The 22480-nt window shown below is 35.3% G+C and overlaps 1 protein-coding gene and 1 pseudogene across 5 annotated transcripts in view; both read left to right on the top strand.

Moving 5' to 3' along the window:
* The window catches only part of PPP1R12A (protein phosphatase 1 regulatory subunit 12A), a 140235-nt gene that overhangs the window by 58924 nt on the left and 58831 nt on the right, over nt 1-22480 (top strand). For all 4 annotated transcript variants that reach the window (XM_081058258.1, XM_081058260.1, XM_081058261.1 and 1 more), the window contains exons 3-4: nt 9635-9753; nt 19862-20021. In XM_081058258.1, the coding sequence (XP_080914384.1) occupies nt 9635-9753; nt 19862-20021 (279 nt within the window). The remainder of the gene's footprint in view (nt 1-9634; nt 9754-19861; nt 20022-22480) is intronic.
* On the top strand, nt 5279-6022 carry LOC308501631 (annotated as a pseudogene). Its single transcript has one exon. The product of its transcript is annotated as an uncharacterized misc_RNA (transcript).

The raw sequence follows: 22480 nt of genomic DNA, 5'->3' as shown, positions 1-22480 counted from the left end.
TCTTGGTCCCACCCACATCCTCACCAGCAAGGGCCACTTAGGGAGTGTGGACTTCCACCCTTACTAGGCTGTAAAAACACCCCAACATCCACACTGTAGTGATGTCAGATGAGGCTAGATACAGAGCAAGACAAGACTTTTATCCCCATCAGATGGTTAACGGGCCCTTCCCTCACTTGCAGTGGAGACCATGTGGGAAGCCTGGACTTCCACCCTCACCTGGCAGGAAGAAGGAGCTCTTAACTCCTCCCTGGTGTCCAAAGGGGCCTAATGGAGAGTGAATACTTTCACCATCTCCAAGCAGTAGAGTCCTGCCTCCCTTCCGTCATGGTGCCAGTGGAGGCTATCTGGAGAATGGCACTCACACTCTTCTCAGCTGGGGGGTATCAATGAAGGTGGGGTGAGGAGCCACAGATAACAAGTAACAAGCTGCTGCCTCATCTCTGGTATCAGTGGAGGCTAAGTGGGTAACCTGGACTTACACCCCACTTTGTAATAACGAGATGGCACCTCCCCACCTTCCTCTGCTGGAGCAGGGCCATACAAAACCTGCTGGCATAGATTTCAGCAAGATCTGGAGTCTCATAACACATTACTCAAAAGTGTCCAGATTTCAATTGAAAAATCGATTGTCATATCAAGGAAAATCTCAAATGAAAAAAGATAATCAATAGAGACCAACATTGTTATAACAGCAACATTAATCTTAAAATTATCTGCCACAGATTATAGAGCAGCTATCATAAAAATGCTTTAACAGTAATTATGAGTATGCTTGAAACAAATGAAAAAATAAAAAGTCTCAGGCAAAGAAATAGAAGATTTCAAATAGAAGATATGAAGAACCAAATGGTAATTTTAGAACTGAAAAATTAATAACAAAAATAATAAAAATTCAATGAATAGGCCCAACAGCAGAATGGAGGAGATAGAAGAATTAGTGAACTGAAAAATAGAACAATAAATTATTAGAATCTGAGCAACAGAGAAAACAGACTAAAACAAAATTAACAGAGCTTCAGTGGCCCATGGGACTGTAATGAAGAGCTAACGTTTGTACTATTGGAGTCCCAGAAGAAGAGGAGAAAGAGGGCATGTCTGGAAAAGTAAAGAAGTGATAGATGATGGCCAGACTCTTACCCAAACTGTGAAAAGATGTAAACCTGCGGATTCAAGAAGGTAAGCATATTCTAAACAGGATAAACCAAAGCAGTCCACACCAAGACATGCCATATACAAACCTCTGAAAAACTAAAATTAAAATTAAAAATATTGAAAGCAGTGAAAAAGAAACTGCATCATTGGTGGGGGGGGGGGGGAATTGAATGACAGATTTCTTATCAGAAATTCTGGGGGCCAGAAGGAAGTGGCACATTTGTCAAGTGCTGAAAGAAAAGAAGTTATTTTTTAAATAACTTCTAAACCGTCCCAAGTCAGAACTTTCGTTTGGATTCTTATTCTTTTAACTATTTTCAACTATTTTTCATTGTGGTATAGAACGTCAAAAATGAAATAGCAAAGTGCATTCCCACTGAAGATGTGTAAGATTTTTACACTTATTTTATGATTTTTGTTTTTTAGAGATTTCTAAAAGAAAGTAGTACTTATTTTTGAAGTTACTAGTGTAACGTTCTACTTACCCATCTTTAAAAAGTTCAGATAGCTTAGTTTTCATAACTTCTGTCTCATTTAATAGCTTTGAGTAATTCATTTGGCTTTTCAAGAAACAACTATTTCAGTGGTATCCAAACTTTCTGATATTTTAAAAATATTTTTATTGTGATTAAAGATACATATTACATTTATCATCTTAACCATTTTTACGTGCACAGTTCAGTAGTGGTGTTTATTGTTGTGCAATAGATCTCTAGAATTTTTCATCTCGAGAGACTGAAACTACTACTAAAGAGTAATTTCCCTATCCCTCTCCTTCCCTCACTTGGTAACAACCTTTCTATTTTCTGTTTCTGTGATTTTGACAACTTTTAGGTACTTCATATAAGTGGAATCAAAGCATTTTTCCTTTTGTGGCAGTCTTATTTTGCTCAAGGCCTCATAGATGGCCTTGAGGTTCATCTATGTGACAGAATTCCCTTTTTTAAGTTTATACTCTCTGAGTTTTAAAAATTCATGTCTTGAATACATGAAAATTCTTGTATTGGTTAAAATGACTTTTGATACTAGTTTTCCTGCAGTACATGAGGAAGTCAATATTCACTAAATTTGGACACTAAGTATATTGAGCTCTTGCTGATGAAGTTACTTTCTCCATGTCTCTGATCACTGTGTTCTCAGTTTCTGATTTAAAGAAAGATTTGTAATTAAAAGGTCAAAATTTTTAAATGAACTATTTTTTCCCCCTCAATTTCTTCTGTAGGTTGATTTTTGACAAAACTCAGAATCCAAGTTAATTAAGAGACACTGTCAAAATTTATCTTCCAAATTCAGTTAACCCTGAGTGATTCTGTAACAGGTAGAATACTGCCTGCGTATTTATTTACCGTGTCCAAATTTCAACCAATAACTTGGTTAACAATTTTAGATCTTTTGTTAGATTTTTAAATAATTTTGTAGAAATCCATTGAATCATATCTCGATTTTGAGGTCTACTAATTTATTTATCCAGGATTATTCATTGACTCAAAGCTGTAGATTATTGTAAATCTCAATAAACCTGGTAATTAACCATTATTGACTTACACAATTTATAAAGAATGTCGTCATTCACTAAGTGGCATCTCCTATTTTGGCCACCTTTGTATTACTTGAGGACATCATTAACCATCGTTAAGGAAATAAAAGCCTGCTTTTTTCCACCACCACTCCGCCCTACCACCCCTGAAGTATTAAAAAAAAGTTGCCCATCTGAGACACAGCCCAATCTTCTGATTTTCAGTTTGGGACTCCTGAGAAATCTTTGTATTGTTGTTGTTGTTTTCCCAAGAAATCTTAAAATAAATGCAGTATATTTTTCTTAATTAGCAGTCACAAGAACTGCTTATAATAGAATACCCTAGCTTTTTTGTTCTGAAGGAAGTCTAGGCATGTGTTTTCAGTGTCCCTCAAAATGAATTTCTGTTTTTTCAGATAGGCTATATTTTGTTTCACATTATCTTAAACATTACTTTGTAAATGTCATGATTTTACATTATGTGGTAACAGAATTTTAATTTTATTTTTAGACATTACATGAGATGACTCATTTAAACTTCGCACAGCCCTATAAGTCACCTATAAACTGGGCTTTAAGTGTTTTAAGTTAATGAATGTCACACAATTGTCCAAGGCAGAGTTTGCAGTCTAACCAAAGTCTGCAGAACTTAAACATTTATGGCTTTTTCCTACTAACCAACATTTGTGAATGACTTTTTGAGACTACTCATGATAGATAAGAATTAATACCATGGGGTTTTATTTATTTTAATATATATTTTAAATATATTTACATTGCAGGTAATAGTTCTGGAGTGCAGGAGAGGCTTGGGAATTGTATTCGCGCACATGTGTGTGTATGTGTGTCTGTATACACACACACACAAACTTTTGGCTCAGGGATTACTCCAGGCTGTACTTCCTGCTAGTAGTTTTGGAGCTTTACTCTTAGTTTCTCTTAACATCCTTCCTGTTTATATAAATTTTGGATTGTCTGTAGTTGGCTTTGACCTTGTATTTCCTTGAGACTCTGTTTCCCATATATAGCTCCCTCTGCTGCAAGCACTGTAGCTACATTGAGGTATTCTTTTTATTCCTTTTATTCTCAGTTTTTATATCATGTGAATGATTTCTAATACTGTACCTAAACAAAATAGAATTGGTTTTATGTGTAAATATTCCTAATTATTTGGTTGAGATTTTTGCCTAACAGGATAATTTCATATTCTCTTGGAGCATAGTACAGTTTCTTACTCCACTTACATCTTTTTTCTTTTTTGCTTCAGATTCATTTATTTGTAGTACATAAATGTTTTTGTTTAGTTTTATATTAGTTTTTTTATAAAAAACAAAACTAGTTACCTCAATTCAAGTATGACTTCTGTTTGTAAAAGTCCCATGAAAATCATAAAAATGAAACATTACTTTGTACAGGGAAAAAATGTTTACAGCATATTGTTAAGTGTGAAAACATCAGGCTACGAAATTATATGGTAGCCATTTTGTGGTCTGACACATACACAAAACAAGCTTGCTGCAGAAAACTTGAATAACAAAAATTTCTTCTCTTATCACCGAAGAAATACAACAAATACAAATCCCTCCTTACCCTACCTCTTACAGGTAATTACTAAGTTTATAGTGTATATTTTTTCATTCTTCTCTTTCTGTGTATATAATGTGTGTGTGTGTGTGTGTGTGTGTGTGTGTGTGTGTAAAAGTTACATCTCCACGTAGATACATATAGCTAGATGGAAAGGGCCTTCTTAAAGCAAAAGATTGACAAACCTGACTTCAAACAACCTTTAAAATTCAGTAAAATACAAAATAATGAAAGGTTTTTTTTAAGGCAGTGACAACATGGAAAAATATTTATAGCACAGCTATTAGTCAGATGTAGGAAATATCTTAAGTGTCCTGCATATCATTAATTAGCACCACCATCCATTACAGCATATAAGTCAAGAACTTTACTTTATCCTAGACACCTTTTTCACCCTTATTTCTCATATCCAGCTGATCTCCCAGTATCTCTTAGGTCTCTCTGGAATTCATCATTTCCTCCAGCAAATTCAAGCTTCTAACATGATTTTCTGTATTACTGCTGTATCTACTTAACTGGTCTGCCTACTCTTATTCTTTCTCCATTCTAATTTATTTTCCATACTGCACAAAATGATCTTTTTGAAACACATATCTAATCATGTAAGCATCTTACCCCAAAAAACACTCACTGAATTTGGAGGCATGTGTGTGCGGGGGAGGTGTCATAGACAGAAATATATAGAGATTGATCATTTATTTCAATTACTCACGGGAAAATGAACCTGGCTCCTGTCTAGCCATACACACTTTCTGTCCCAGTGGTTGGTGCCTTTTGTTCTCTCTTCCTGGAACATACTGTCTTTCCATTATTTTTGTTAGTACCTACATATTCAGAGAATTCTTTCCTGACCTCACTAAATCAAATTATCCTATTATTTACTCCTAGACACCATGAAATTCTCTGTCATAAGGCTTATAGGGAGTCAATCCAAGGACCTGGGCGGGCCAGCTTTGGCTGCTCCGCTGGCCCGGCCTGCCTCGGCCTCTGACTGGGCTCAGTCCAGCACCGTGGGTGACCTACATGAACCCAGTAGCAATGGCCAGATCAAGGGGTCCAATCCAGTCTTCGGGGCCAATGATCCAAGATTATCTGAATTGACCAAGGTCTACAAGGGAAGATGTGAAAGAACAACTGGAAAACAAAAAGACTCCAAGGCATTAGCTGAATTCGAAGAAAAAAATGAATGAGAACTGCAAGAAAGAACTAGTAAAACACAGGGAGAAATTATTAATTGGAGATGAGAACTTGTTCAAAAAACAGAGAAAGTAAAAAAGAAAAGAAATCTGGTAGGTATTTAGCTTCATCAAGCTCTGATTCTTCAAGCAGTTCTTTGGATTCTGAAGATGAGAATGAGAATAATAAATAAGGAAAAAGAAAAGAAGAACCATTCACATCCATCTTGATAGCTCCAAGTCAGAAACGGCGTCAGACAGTAAGTAGTTTAAAAAAGAAAAGTCAAAGGATGCAATGGAGAAAGAAAAGATGTTCCAAGACTCCGCGAAAAGAGGGAGATGTATCCTGAAAAAAAACCTTTATCATCTGAGACCTTATTAGGTCAGATTATATTGAGGTACAAGTGAAAAAGAAGAAAAGCAGTGAAGAACAAGAAAAAGCAAAAAGAAAAAAACAAGAAAGAAAAAGCATAAGAAACACAGTAAGAAAAAGAAAAAGAAAGCTGCTAGTTCAAGTCCTGACTCACCATAACATTAATAAGTCAGGATTCCCTTATAACGAAAGTGCAGTGTCTGAGGGAATCACACCTGTGAAAATTATGACATATTCTCTAAAATGCATGAATTTTCTTGTTTTTAGAATTATTCCGGAACTATTTAGTGGCGACTCCAATGCTGCTGTGTAAAAAGGCCATGATAGTTGCTTGCTGTTCGAACATCTGTCTTTTCCTCTTCCTTAAAAACCCTGGGAGATAATACACTGCAGTCATGTGCTAGTGGTTGATATTTGGGGATAATGTTAGTATTTTTTTACTAAAGTATTTAATGATAACAGAAAATGAATCTGGGAACATCATTAAGATGTAATCAGAAATGATCAGGTGGCTTTTAAGTAACATTTTTGAGGTAGGGGTTACATTGATATTCCAAAATATTTACTCTGTAGATAAGCGTATTTTAATTTTTCCCCTCGTATACTTTTATTTACCTAGGGAAGGATCTTCTAGGGTTGGAGGAGGGTGGATTGCTGTTTCTTTACCTATCAGAATAGCCTGCTTTTTATCCTCATCCGTCCTGTTTTTGCAGACACAGTAGCCGTGCTTCGTGGGGAGTCAGAGTTGGGTACGGCAGCCTCAGCCTTTACTGAGCTTAGTGACATCCTTAGACTCTTGTCATGTGCTGCTTTGAGTGAACCAGTGAAACAGCCTTTTGCAGCCTGAGAAAACCCAAGAAGCTCTGGGATTTACCTCCACTTCAGTAATACTAACTGATTTTTTAGCATTAGGATGTCTTACATTTGAATTTGGCTACATTTTGGCTTTGGAGAGGAGTCATTTCAAATAGACATCGGTACTTAATTGAACTTGATAGCTAAAGATTCTAAAATGTACATTTTGTATTTTTTAAGTTTTAACCAGTCAGGAAAATTTTATGTAACCAGTAATAGTTTGTGGGTTTTTTTGGTTTTAGGGGGGGCGTATGAATTTTGTATAGGCTGTAATGTTCAGCTCTTATTAACTTTATTTTTGCTATCTTCAATCTTCACTGCATTTAATGGCATTCTTGCTGAGATATTTAGCATGTGAAAAGCAGGTGTTTTATTTTGGGGGGAGGGGTGTGGGGTAACAGCTTCAATTGAAGCTGAGATATAACCATGTACAAGTTGAGTGGCAGGTTTGGTATACTGTGTCTTGTTACATAAAGCTGGTGCCAGAATCTTAGTAAATATAACATTTTAAAAGTTTGTCATTGTATATTCTTCACAAATTATGACAAGTTAAACTTAGGTGAGAATTACATTATTGCGCTTTCTTTGTCATTTTACCAAGATTTTGGGCCTTATCTCTCCTGCAGAATTGTTTACTAGTAATGTTAAAAGAACTTGATAAGTCATTTTCCTTTTACATGTTTATATTATCAGGTAGCGTGAAATATAATTTGATGTACAATTTTCCCTGTTACAAAGGGTGTGCTAATTATAGTGGTTATACACAAAATGTTTTGGCATGACAAGAGGCTGAATAAATAGCTATAGTACTTTTTTAAAAAGACATCTTAGTTTTTATTCACCTAGTCTTCTACTAAACTGGGAACTTTCGAGAGGAAAATCCATCTTTATTTTTGCTTACCATTGGATTCCTGGCATGTAACGTAGTGCTAGATACATACCAGACACCTGACTTAGTCAGCTTTGGCTGCTGTAACAAAATCCCATAGACTGGGTGGCTTAAACAACAGGCATTTATTTCTCCCAGTGCTGGAGACTAGAGAGGCCAAGATCCAGGTGTTGGCCAATTCTGTATGTGGTGAGGGCCCTTGCCTTGCAGATCACTGTCACCTGGCTGTATCCTCTGGCAGAGAGGAAGTAGTACGCTCTAGCTAGTCTCTTCCTCTTATAGAAGAACACTAGTCCCATCATGGGCGCTCCACTCATGACCTTATCTAAACCTGATTACCTCCCACAAGCTCCACCTCCTAATAGCACCACATTGAAGTTTAGGGTTTCATCATGAATCTGGAGAAGACACAAACATTCAGTCCATAAGTGTTTGTTGAATTAATGAACAAACTAGAAGTACAAGCAAAAGATGTAAATAAGAAGTTCAGAAAAGGAGAAAATACAAATGCCGGTCAACATTGAAATATTTTTAACCTCATGAGTAGTTAGGAAATAACAAGTTAAAACAATGATAAAATGTTTTATTCCCATCATGCTCGGAAAATTTTTCAAGATTGATAATATCAAGTGTCCGTTTCAGAACATGTCCATTAGGAGGATGGTATTAAATAAAAGTGTGATCCAGTCATACTGTGGAATGTTCACAGCTATTGGAAGGGGGAAGCATTGTATTACAGTGCATTTACAATAATCCCATTAATTTTTGTTTTATAAAAAGAACCTCAAAAGTAACTGTGTACATATGTTTATATACACACATGTATAAATTAATGGCAAAGGTACTGGAAAGATACTTGCCTTACTGTTGATAATGTATATCAGAGAAGGGATCGTCATAGAAGAAGAGGTATAAAGAAGTTCTTTCTTTTTTTAACCATTTTTTTTTTTACTGTTTTTATAATGAGAATATTTTTATGTAGTCTGAAAAAAAATACAGATAAGAGTTAAGTTGGTTAGGGACATAGAGAAAAAAGGCTCATTCTTTACGTACAGAAAAGTAAAATCAGGGATGCCAAAAGAGCATGGTTTAATTTGGAACGGTAAACAGTTCCATATTGAAGCCTAAAATGTGACACAGGAAAGAAGAGGAATGAGACTGAAAAAGAATGTAAAACTAAATTATTTAAGGCCATGTGTGTTTTCTCCTAGTATCTACAACCATTCAAAAATTTTTAAATTGGGAATTGACAACTGGTCATGTTAATTTAGGTTGGTGCAAAAGTAATTGCGGTTTTTGCAATTGGAAATAATTGCAAAAACCGCAATTACTTAAAACTGCAATTACTTTTGCACCAACCTAATAGATGATTCTAGGAGATGTGTGGTTAACACAATGAAAGAGATTGGTAAACTTTTTTGTATCTGGATCTCTTTGGCGGTTTTGATGAAGTCTGTGGACATTTTCTCAGGATTGTGTTTTGGATGCATAAAATACAAGTACAATGAAAAACCAATTATATTGGATTTCATTTATCAAAATATTAGAAAAACACATTTGTGGTGATATAGTTATATATGTGCTTCTTTAACACATTAAGTGAGAAGACTTAATGGTTGGTTTAATAATTAATTTCAAAATAGTGATGAGCATAAATAATATTTTAAGATACCTGCGTGAGTTGAATGGTTTGCTGAATTTGGCCCGTGGGTCCCAGGTTAAGAACTGTTGCTTATGGCATGAGACTGGGAGCTTGGAGATCAGTTAGGAAATCAGTCAGTATGGAGACAATGAAAAATCGCAGTGGAGACAGTCTGAAGTGATCCTATGAAAGACTTTAATAGTAATTACTATTAAACATTATTTTGTATTAGTAAAGCAATGTGTGTACATAATAGAAAAGTTAAGAAATACAAATTAAAACAACAAAACATGCTCCATGGTAGTCTTTTAAAATTTGTGTAATACATATACTATCCTTGGTTTTTATTGCTGTGCTTATGTAGGAGTTTTCTTCATTGGTTGTGCATTTAGTCTTATTTCAGTGATATCTTCATTGCTTAACTGTTTTCCCTTTGATTTTACAGGTTTTTGATTGGTCAGGGAGCACACGTAGGGGCCGTCAACAGTGAGGGAGACACGCCTTTAGATATTGCTGAGGAGGAGGCGATGGAGGAGCTCCTTCAAAATGAAGTTAATCGGCAAGGTAACTAACAGCAACTTAAATGAAAAAAGTGTTTAAAACGGTTTTAGAAAGAATATAATACTTGACTTTGTCAGTAAAATAATTGTTGACATTGAAGGAAACCATGGTTTGGGTGGGGAAAAATCAGCTTACCTAACATGCAGTGTGATTCTATTTGAAAAAGTACATGATTCTCAACTCTGCATCTTCTTAATATTCTATGGTAAAGAGCTTTGAAGAGAAATAAAACAGGCAAAGAGGATAAGAAGTACATAGGGTGAAGGTGACACATTGTTAATTTAAACGCAGCCGTCAAGAAGTCCTCACTGATAGGGTGGTATTTAAGCTAAGATCTGAATGAGATGAGGGGATGAATCATGTGAATCTGGGGAAAGAACATTCCAGGCACAGAAGCAACGAGTGCAAAGATGGGAGGGTACCTCGTATATTCAGAGACATAGCAAGCCGACTAGTGTGACTGGAACAGGCAGAACAAGGAAGGCTGGATGGAGATGAAGTCACAGAAGTCGCAGAGGACCACATTACACAAGGCCTTATGGGCCATTGGAAGCACTTGGGCTTTTCATCTGAGTGAAATAAGGAGCCATTGGAGGGTTTGAGGTAGAGAAGTGACATGATCTGACATACTTCAGGAAGGATCTCTGTGGCTGTTGTGTTGAGAAAAGATTGTAAGAAAGTAAGGGCAGAAGTAGAATAGCAGAAGCAGAGTAGTAGTAGACAAAGTGATGAGGAGAGGTTGGATTTTAGATATCATTTTGAATGTTTGATCAAGAGGATTTGTGTCGCGTCCCACGCCACGAGGGTTATGGGGAGCGAGTAGGATGGTGCAGGGTTAAGGAAAGACGGTAGCCATGAATAGAGTGCAAGTGGGGCCAAGGGACTCCAGCCTCAAGGACTAGGCCCCAGTCGGGCCTACATATAAGTGTTATTAGTTAGGTGGGGAAGTAAAGGAGGTAAAGCTTGTCAATCTCAAGATCTGTGAATCCCATACATTAGAAAAGGAAACTGATTCAAGCCAATCACCCTTGCCTGCAGGCAGCTGAACTGTAAGTCTCAGCATATATGTACTTCCCCAAGGGACAAAACCTTTATATGTAGGAATAGATGGAGAGCACACCATTGAGTCACTTCCCCTGCAGGTTATGGGAAGGAATGCAGCCACAGAGGTAGAGGCTCTCTTTAGCTGGGGGAAGGTGGGGGGCTGTGCCCACCTATGTGAACCCCATGGGTTCTCCTGTTGGTCCCCATTCGACTATGCCTGTCTTGAGTTGCCCCACCCTTGGGGAATCTTACTCGTCATTGGCTGACCAGCCATCTTTCTGGGGCCAAACAGGGAGGTGTAAGCACAAAGGTGAAGCAAAGTCCCTGAAAGGATCCATCTCACAGACTCTCCTTGCTTTAGGGGCAGGTACACGGAGACAGACGGGGTAGGCTGCTGCGTGGCAACAGATTTGAGTGACTAAGTGTAGGGTGTGTAAGAAAGAAGAAGGCAGGGGCGATTCTAAGATTTTTGGTTTGAGCAACTGAATGGATAAAGTTTCTATTTGAGAGGTGAATAATGTGGGGAAAGTAGGTTTTGTAGAGAAAGTTAAGAGGTTCATTTTCAAATCATACTAAGTTTTTTGTTTTGTTTTTTTACCTATTAGATATCCAAGCAGTTAAATATGTGAGTAGAGAGAGGTACTGGCTCTCTCTACTCACCACCCAAGATATAAATTTTGGGTGGTGTCAATTTATAAATGAGAAGTGATTGCTTATGGGTAGATTTAGGAGTGATAGGTGTTCTAAAACTGTAGTAATCGTAGCACAACTCAACAAATTTTCTAAAAATCACTGAATTGTATACTTTAAATGGTGTATGAATTATACCATGATAAAGTAGTTACTTTGTATTTATAATATATATGTATATAATTCAGCAATTCCTCTTCTGGGTATATACCCAAAGAATTAAGAGGAAGGTATCAAAGAGATATTTGTGACATTATTTACAATAACCAAAAGATGGTCGCCAACCAACAGATGAATGGATAAACAAACTGTGATACACACACACACACACACACACACACACAATGGAATACTTTTCAGTATTAAGGAAATTCTGACACATGCTACAGCCAGGATGAACCTTGAGTATATTAAATGAAATTAAAGACAAATGCTTAATGATTCCACTTATATGAGGTACCTCAAGTAGTCAAATTCATAGAGAAAGTGGAATGATGATTGTTGGGAGCCAGGAGGAGGTAGGAATGGGATTTGTTGTTTAATGGGTAGAGCATTCAGTCTTGCAAGATGAAAAGAGTTCTGGAGACCCTGTCATTTTACCTAACACTGCTGAACTATTACTTTAAAAATGGTTATTAAGATGGTAAATTTTATGTGTAGTTTACAATTAAAAATATATAAATTAATGAAATTACTGTGTGTTATTTCTACTATATTTCATTACGGCAGTGATTAAATGGGTATTATCAGAAGGGAACTGTGTTTTGCTAAGGTTAAAAGATAAAGGAAGGGTATGGATTTTGCTGTAGAGGGTTGACTCCTGCGAAAGTGTGGTTCATCAGGAAATAGACGCAAAGGAATAGAAGCTAGGCCAGTCCATTAAAAAGAGATTTTTATTTCTTGTGATTAGGAAAATTCATGACGACTACTCAGTTGTTTTAAAAAGAAAAAAAATCTTAGGCAGTAAAACTGGGAATATTTAAATGCCTAAGTAGAATGAGGCATTATAACAAATGGTTGAAGATAACCTGAAGCCCAGGAGAAACAAAACACACTCGTTAGAAAAGCAGTCATAAACTGAGGCTTCGATAAGTACTCGTACACAGAAGAGCTTCTAACAACTATGTTCTAGGCAGGCATTCTGGACTAGTGGGATCTTCAAGACTTGAGAAAACCAGAAGAATAGATACCAAGCACACAACCTAGAAAGAAGAGTAACTACCTTATCTGCCCATCTTGCCCAAATGAGTGGCCAGATAACAGTTTCCTGTAAAACAACAGTTAAAATCTTTTCATACTATCTAACATTAGCTAGTGGTTAATATGAAATAAGAAACACATGGAGATGTACTGAAAACATCTTTCCTTTGGTTTCCTTCTATTGTTGGCAATGCTGATTTTAATTGAAATGATTCATTCAGTATTGATTAATGTGCTAGGAAATGTATTGAAGAAAAAAAGAAGACAACCTTTGTTCTTAAGAATTTCACAATGAAGTAGAAGTGGCACATATACAAACAACATTACAGTGCAATGTCCTATGTGCTAAAACATAGATAGGAACAGGATGTTGTGGGAGAACAGAAAAGGCTATGACTAACTGCTTACACTAGTCAGAATGATGACATTTAAGAACGAGTTTCCTTGACAGAGGAGGGAGGTGGTGGACAGCAAAGTCATGTCAGCCAGGGCTATTAGCATGTGCAAAGGAAAGGAATTGGAGACATAGCCTACTCTATGGGAAGAATTCATTAGAATTGTAATGGAGATAGAAAGTCAGGATGGAATTAGGAGTTGGAGGTGAGAACTGAAATGATTATCTCAGAGCCATATGGGGAAGGACATCTATTTTGTAGGCATTAGACAGATGCAGCAAAGATATCAGCAGGAAATTAACCCAATTGGATTTGGTTTTTAGTAATAAAACTGATGATGGTTTGGAGGATGAATTAAAATGGGGTTGGGGGGGTAGGGGGAATGCATGGTGACATGCCTTCCTTGAAGGCTCTTAAATATTAGTCCAGGTGAAAGATAGTAAGAGCCATAACAATTACTTTTAAAGAGGAAATATTAAAGTAAAATTAAAATACTTTGGTGAAGAATTGAATGTGGAGATTAAGGAAGAACTCAATTTGTCTCCTGAAGTTTTCAGTTTAAGAAGTGATGACTGGATGAATTTATATGGGAAAATGTGAGATGAAGCAGGAACAGATTTAGGAAGTACTTGAGTTTGTTTTGGGATATATTGAGCTTGTGGTGCCTGAAGGATATCTAGATGACAGTGTTTAGTGCACTGTTAGAAATTAGGAGATGTCAGGAAGGGAAATGTGAATCTGGGAGAATAATACATGAGGGAGAATTCTGGGGAAAGGTAGATGAGATGACCCTGGAACTGAAAAGTGAAGAGCTAATACTATTATTAGGTTGTTGCAAAAGTAATTGCAGTTTTTGCAGTTATTCTTAACCTTTTAAAACATAATTTCTTTTGCACCAATCTAATAATAGTAGCTAACTCTTACTAAATACCGATTATAGGCCAGGCATTGAGCAAAGGACTTTTTATGTGCATTATATATCATTTCATTTCATCCTCACAGCAATTCTAAGAGGTTAACACTATTATCCCCATTTTACAGATGAGAAATTGAGGCTCAGTGATTTGTCCAAGGTCATACAGGTAGGACGTGGTGCTTTAGTTCAGTGCCAAACAGTGTGACATAACTTGAGCCCACATTCATTACTGTACTAAACTACATTTTATTAAAAATGTCTCCTAGAAAATACTTAATGATTTTTTTTTGTCATATAATGGGAATACATGTATTTATATAGCATAATTTTGTTCCAAAGAAACCAAAAAATAGAGACATATCTAACAGATTTTAATAATTATAAAAAGCACACTCTAAATATGTATCTAATAGTGATAAGATTTCTCAAATTGTTTATCCTGGTATGAAAGTTATTATTTAATGCTTTTAAATTCTTTAATCTCACAGATCAGATTAAAGAGATTAAACAGATTCTTTAATCTCTTTGGTTCTTAGTTCTTACTCTAATATATTTGATCAATAACAATTTATGTTTAAGTAAATTGCCTTTGAAAATAGTAATGATTGAACAGTAGCTAAAACTATTTCTGGTTTATATTTTAATGCAATTTTTCTTTATTTTGCTTGTGACACAAGTCAAATTTTATATTTCTCAGCTGACCAAATTCCAGTTAAATTTTATTTTTTTTCTTACCTGAAAGATCTGGCTACATTTCAATCTAAAATTTACTGTTGTTTCTTTTTTTTAATAGTAGTGACGGATGTTAAATAGTCTAATTACTTTATTATGTCATACCCAATTTAATTTTAATATCTATTGTTTTCACTGTTTAAAACCCCTGTGATTATAGTAGGTAAATTAAAGTCCAGTTAAATGCATTATAGGATTTTCTTTCTATTGGACCATAAAACAAGAAAACAGAAGCAGAATCACAACCTTTTAGATTTTATGATTGTTAACACCTTAGTGCTTACTCCTAATCTAAGCACGTCACATACATCAATTAATTTAATCCTCACAACTCTATGGGATAGGTACTTTAATTACCCCATTTTACAAATAAAGAAACTGAGCATTAGCATAGATTGAAGAGTCTTGCCCAAGATAATAAGGTAGTAGTGGTAGATCAGGGATTGAAACCCCACAGCCTAGTTTCAGTGTCTGTGTTCTTAACCCATTATCCTAATATTTAAAGTTATGGCTTTCTCAAGGTCACTATCTAGTTAAAGCACTGGGATTAGAAAACAAGTATTGTAATATATGGTACAATGAATTGTTTTTTTAATTTTTAATGAACTAAGTAGGGTCTATAACTCTATATATAATCAGTAATATTTTTTAAAAAAATTAATAACAAGGGAATAGTTTTCTAACTGGATCTTCTTAAGCATAAGAAAGTTCCCCTTCATATATACTTTAATTGTAAACTTTTGTTTTTATGTAATTCATTTAAGAGCACGATTTGGATGCAAAAGAGGGTAATTGCTTTGTAATTATATAAAGATAGTATAAAAATAGATAAACCTACAACAAGAAGTAGGTATTTTTTATTTCAAGTCCAGAGGAAATTTGGAACAGTAAAAGTCAGAATGTTTAAGTTAGTGAAAGCCAAAAACAAAGATAATAAAGAGATCCATGTTTTAAAAGACATAGTAAAAGAATAAAGCATAAGAAAATAAAATCAGTCTGAGAAAAATCATTTAGTAAAAAGATTATTTGTTTTATTAGTTTCAGGTATACAAAACAGTGATTAGACATGTACGCACCTCACAAAGTGGTAACCCCAACAAGTCTACTAACCATCTGACACTACATAGCTGTTACAATACTATTGAATCTACAATACTATATTCCCTGCACTGTACATTCTATGACTATGTTTTTTTAATTATAGTTGACATTCAATATTATTTCATACTAGTTTCAGATGAACAGCATATAGTGGTTAGGCATTTACATAATTTGTAAAGTGATCCCCCCCCCCCATAAGTCTATTACCCATCTGACACAATATTATTGTCTGTATTTCCCATCCCTGTGACTGTTTTGTGAAGTATCAATTTGTACTTCCTAATCCCTTCACTTTCTCACCCACCCCCCAAACCCCGCTCCCTTCTAGCAACCATCAGTTTGTTCTCTGCATCTATGAGTCTATTTCTGGGTTTCTTTGTTTGTTTGTTTATTCTGTTCTTTAGATTCCACATATAAGTGAGATCATATGGTATTTGTCTTTCTCAGTCTGATTTATTTCACTTGGTACAATATCCTCTAGGTCCATTCCTGTTGGAAATAGTAAGATTCCATTCTTTTTATGGCAGAGTAATACTCCATTGTATAAATGTACCACAGTTTCTTTATCCAATAGTCTATTGATGAGCATTTCCATTTCCGTATCTTGGCTATTGTGAATAATAAATACTGTGGTAAACATAGGGGTGCATATATCTTTTCAAATTAATGTTTTGCATTTCTTTGGATAAATACCCAGGAGTGAAATAGCTGGGTCATAAGATAGTTCTATTTTTAATTTTTTGAGGAACTTCCATACTGTTTTCCATAGTGGCTACACCAGTTTGCAATCCCACCAACAGTGCACAAGGGTTCCCTTTTCTCGACATTCTCGCCAACACTTGTTTGTTGATGATAGCCATTCTAACCGGTGTGAGGTGATATCTCATTGTGGTTTTTATTTGCGTTTTTCTGATGATCAGTGACGTTGAGCATCTTTTCATGTGTCTATTGGCCATCTGTATGTCCTCTTTAGAGAAATGGTTATTCAGGTCTTCTGCCCAATTTTTGATTGGATTGTTTATTTTTTGGGTGTAAAAAAGTTATTTTTAATGTACAGAGGGTGCCAAAAATGTATACACATTTTAAGAAGGGAAAACTATTAAAATTGTAATGCTCAATATATACCAACAACAAAAGATGAATGAATACAAATCACATTTGACTTCTGCAGTTACAGGAGGTGCTCAAAGTGGTTACCATCAACTTCCAGACACTTATAATTACAATAAACTACTGCTTGAGCAACATTGCCCAAAGTGTTTACTTGTGTACATTTTTTTGGCACCCCCGTATTATAGGCTTTATAATTTTTTTTCTGAGTAACATTAAAGGCATCTTAAATAAGATGGGTTGATTATCTTTTGGTGGGAAATTTTTAATATATAAAATTGCTTTACTGAAATTGTAATGCTTTTTAAATAAAGATTATAATAGATTTTGTTCACTTATCTATGGTGTATATATTTGATTGTTTTTTATAAAGTCTATTTGGGAAATCCTTGCTGCAAGTTTCTTTCACATGTGGTACTGAGATTACAATCTCTAGTTTAAAGATTATCTGTACTGGTGTAATCTTGGAATTAAATGTTTTTCAATTATAGTCTGTTTTTTAAAGATGGCGCTTCAATTGACCAGTTTAGTTGTATCTTGAATAAATGGTAATTTGCTAAGCAGGCAGGATAAAGGCCCAATCCAGGGAGGGGGTAATAGCTTGCAGAACAGCATGCAAGCATGGTGCACTTGGGGACCTATGCAGTGACCTAGCTGGTTAGAGCCCTGGGTGATGATAGAGGAGACTTACAAAAGCATTGAGACCAAATCATAAACGGCTTTGTATGCGACGTACATTGCAGTGCTAGAGCTTTGTCTTACAGGAGGTGAGCCATTTATGTAGAAAAGTGAGACAAATCGTATTTTGATACAGAAAAACTAGTATGACGTTGGTGTGGGGAATGAATCAGGAGGGACTGAGGCTGAATGAGTTCAAGGCCAGTAGGAGTGGTCAAAGTGGGAGACGTAATATATGAGCAAAGATGGCCTAGGAGATGGCAACTCCAAATCTGGTGATGAAAGGGACGGGTTAAGGATGTCTTCCAGGTTGCTGGCTAAGTGGTGGTACAGTATAGTAAAGACAAGACAGCAGCAAGCAGATGGGCTGGGAAAAACGGAGGGAACGTTGTAGCCTTGAGTTGAGGTGCCCGTGGCATGTTATTTTATTATATTAAATTATTAGCCTCGTCTTAACCTCATTTCTGTTCTCCAGGCTCAGATATCCAACTGACTACTTGATATCTCCAGTTACATGTCTGTTAGGGCATCTCAAACTTCACATTTTTGATATTGAAAATTTAGTTTTTCAAATTGCTCAGGCTGAAAACCTTTGATTCATACTTGAATTCTCTTTTTCTCCTACATCCAAACTAACAGCAGATTCTGTTGGTGTGCTTTGAAGAATCCAAAATCTAACCTCTTTACCAACTTCACTGCTACTACTTTGGTTCTAATAATCATCATCTCTCGCCTGAATTATTGCAGTAGCCTCCAGATTAATACCTCAGTTTCTACTCTTAATTTTCAGTTTAAGTGATCCCGTTAAATCAGCTCAGGCCATCCTGCCCGTTGTAGATACTCGGGCCTTGTGAACAAAAGAACAGGCCAAGCAGGCTTCTACCTCAGAGTCTGCTAGTACTTCCCTCTGCCTGGAATGTTTTCCCAGGTTTCAGTATGACTGTCATTCATTTCATTGCTTGATGTGTCACCTTATCAAAGAGACTGTTCAACACCAACCCATATGAAGTAACACCTCTTTTTTCATTATCCTCTGTCCTTTTACCTGCTTTATTTTTCTTCATAGATCATCTGTCATAAGTTCACTTCTGCACCCATAGCACCTTATAAAGGTAATTGACACATAGTAGGCGCTCAATACATATTGAATGAATGGATGGATACATGTGTGGATGGATGGATGAATAAATCAATAAAAGAAAAAGTCCTGGACAGGTAGTTGGATACATGAATGTGAATTATAGGAGAGACCTTAACGGAGGACATGTGTGTGTATAATTGTTTTTCACTCATTAATTTCTCATTTAGTAAACATTTACTGATCCTTTTTACTTGGTATCAGGTACTCATCCTCATACAATGGGAATACAAGATAAAAAAAGCAGTATCTTTACCTTTAATAAATTCATAGAAAAAACTCATGATCTTCAAGTAAGTGTAGATAATAAGCACATTGTGGTATGTGCTGTTTATTAAATAAATAGCAGGTGAAGCCATAAGACAACATGAAATCATTCATGAATTTCAGGATTATGTTTTCTATTTTAATTTTTTTCTCAGGATGTTGATCTCTTTGAAGGTAACAGCTATAACATCCTGTTCCTTTATGAAATCTCCCCAGTCGTCTTCTTATTATGTCAGCCTAGCACAGTGCTTCATAAATTCTTTTAAATTAGTGAACATCTATATAACTTACTAAATTATAAAACTAATGATATGAACAATGTACTATGTTGGAAAAGGAAAGAGAGTTTGGTAGAGAAGTAATCTGTTTTAAGGTCTGGTCAATTTTAGATCAAGACGGCACCTCCAAGCTAAAGTGTAGAATAAACATTTGTATCTAGTAGGCTGGAGTTCATAGAATTGGTCAAAGCAGTAGATAGACATTTGAGACTTAATTACCTATGATTGATTTTTTTTCAGAAAGCATTTTTTAGACCAACAGATGGTACACCTAGAGAAATACTCAGATTTTTAAAAACAAAATGAGTAATCAGAATACGTCAAAAGAGAGCCAAAATAATATTGTAAGACAAAAACTAAACAATAAGTAAAGAAGGCTAAAAATACCTACAATCTTCCCACATTTCTGCATTTAAGCAGTTTGTTATCAGCAGTCCAATTTTCAAAAGTATAATTTCACTTTTTGTTTTCATTTAAACTTGAAATATTTAAGATAATTTTATTTCCCATCATAGAAAGAGTGTTTTCTATAAAAAACTAAAAATAATTTTAATTTTATCAGGGGTTGACATAGAAGCAGCTCGAAAGGAAGAAGAACGGATAATGCTAAGAGATGCAAGACAGTGGCTGAATAGTGGCCATATAAATGACGTCCGACATGCAAAATCTGGAGGTACAGCACTTCATGTTGCAGCTGCTAAAGGTTATACAGAAGTTTTAAAGTAAGTATTGTTTTTCACAGTTGTTTTCCTACTTTGGTTTGTTTTCTTTATTTCATTATTCCTTTTCTTGAGATACCTGCAAATATTTTGAAACAGCTTATAAATGTTATGTAATTTACATTTACAGAAAGAAAAACTACCTTGAATATTATTGCTTTGTTTCTAAAGCTCTTTCTTTCACTCTCAAATTTTGATTATTCTGCTGTTTTCTTTAGTATTAATTTTCCAGTAAGTTAAATTTAAGTGTCAGACAACAACTATGTGCTACCTTCTGAGCTAATAAATTATTACAGAGTCATTTTGAGATTCCCAGATTGTTTAACTTTGGTGGCTGAGACTAAGAACAGTGTCATATATAAACATACTTCTGTTAATATATTCTGAGAGTTTGGTTCCTATTGAATATTTATTTACATGTAATTTATCTAAAATACAGTTTCTTTTTACTACATAAACATTGGGACTCATGCTATTAGCATAATATTAAATGTCAAGCCATAAGCAACTAATTGATCAGCAAATATATTGATCAGCAAATTTCCTTGGAACAAAGCTTCTTTATGTCACAATAATTTTTTGTTTTTTACTTATGCAATACAAAGGTGTTGGCAACTATGTGAAAACAATGATTCCTTGTATAACTTTTGTTATATGTATGTATGTGAAAGGAAGTAAGATTGGCCCTCAGCAAAGTCAACTGCACCCTTTTGTTCTCTTGGGCTTCTAATATCATGTTCTTATTCCCTCTCCTCAGTAAAAACAGTGAAGTTTAAGTGGGTCAGCTATTTCCAGATTTCCTCTTTTCAATCCCTACTCACTTCAATAGCTTAAGCCTTTTCCTAGAGTAGTAAGTTAACTTTTAATTGGTTTTCTTGTCCCACGTTTGTTTCTGTCTAATCCAAAACTTTTCAAACTTTCAGACCCCATTAGCAGGTCATGAAATGAACTTAGTCACCAACAGCATTTTTTAAAGAAAGAATTGAAAATATCAAATAGTATTGCATATGGTAAAGGTAAATATTGTTTCTTAAAACTCCTGTTTCTGTAAACATAACACACACACACACACAGGATTACATTGTAAAATAGGTTTCTAGACTGCTTCCAAGTGGTCTTTGCAATTAGGTTATCCAGGCTCTTAAAATCCTTCATTAAGATTCTCAGTGGAGGTTAGCATATATATTAAATTCCTCAGCTTGGCACATAAGACCATTTGTCATCTGACCACTGGTTCCTCTTTTAAACTAAGCTGCTATCATTGCTCCTCAAGCATGCATTATTCCAGCTATATATCTTCTTGAAGTTCTGTTATGATGTCTTAATGCCTACTCTTGTTTGTCTAGATATCTTTATTCACCATCTCTTCAACTTGGAGGCAAATTCCTTTCAATCCTTTGGCTCAGTTCAGGGCTCTTAAGCTTATAACAACAACAACAACAAAATGCTCAACCTCATTCATAATAAGTGCAGATAAAGCTATAATGAATTACCATTTTTCATCTATCATATTGGCAAAGATCAAAACATTTAGTACCCTGCATTGGCAACGTTCAGGGAAAAGCCCTCTTACATTATTGGTGAAGTGTAAATGAATGTTGAGCAAATTCTGTCAAAGTAACAATTACTCTTTGACTTAGCACTTCTACCTTTGGGAGTATTTTTTTAAAGGTGTTCTCACACTCACATAGCAGCATTGTTTATAATAGGAGTAGGAGAATAGTTGAAAAAATTATGATACATCCTTTTACTTGTATACTCTGTATCAATTAAAACATTACAAATATATGGAAAGAGCACTAGTATGTATTATTAAGTGTCGAAACCAAGGAGAGAAGTATACATTTCTGTTATTTAAAATATTTTTAATTGCATTTGCTTATATATGCATAAAATTTCTCTAAGGACCCAATCAAAATTAGTATGGTTATGTATAGGGAGGGGAATCTGGTTACTACAGGTCAGCAGTGGGAGAGTGACTTTCCTGTACAGCCCAGTGGGAGAATGACTTCCCTGTATAGCCATTTATTCTTTTATGTTTTTGAACCTTGTGAATATATTACTTATGAAAATAAATACATAAAAGTACATATGAAATGAAAAATAAATAGAAGATATCTTTTTCAAATCTAATCTTCTCCCTACTTACCCCTCTCCCAGACACATACAACACCATTCAATTGATTTTGATGTTTCTCAGTTCTGTACTCCCATTACGTCTCCATCCCAGAATCTGTGAGGGTTGATTGTTTTACTTGGCTTTTGTCCTCCAGCAGAAGCTCCTTGAATACAGTTAAGTACTGTCTTACATTTTTGAGTGTCTTTGTATGGCCTGGCATATAAAGAGAACTATGTTTGTGGTTGGGGGGCTGAGGGGAAGGTGTATCTACCTTCCTTACTCTTTCCTTTCCACCCAGACTCCCAAGTACTTATATTTTGACATCATTCAGGATATTTAATAG

This window comes from Rhinolophus hipposideros (assembly GCF_964194185.1).
Source record: "Rhinolophus hipposideros genome assembly, chromosome: 9".
Taxonomy (NCBI): domain Eukaryota; kingdom Metazoa; phylum Chordata; class Mammalia; order Chiroptera; family Rhinolophidae; genus Rhinolophus; species Rhinolophus hipposideros.
This window is presented reverse-complemented; position numbering and strand designations above follow the sequence as displayed.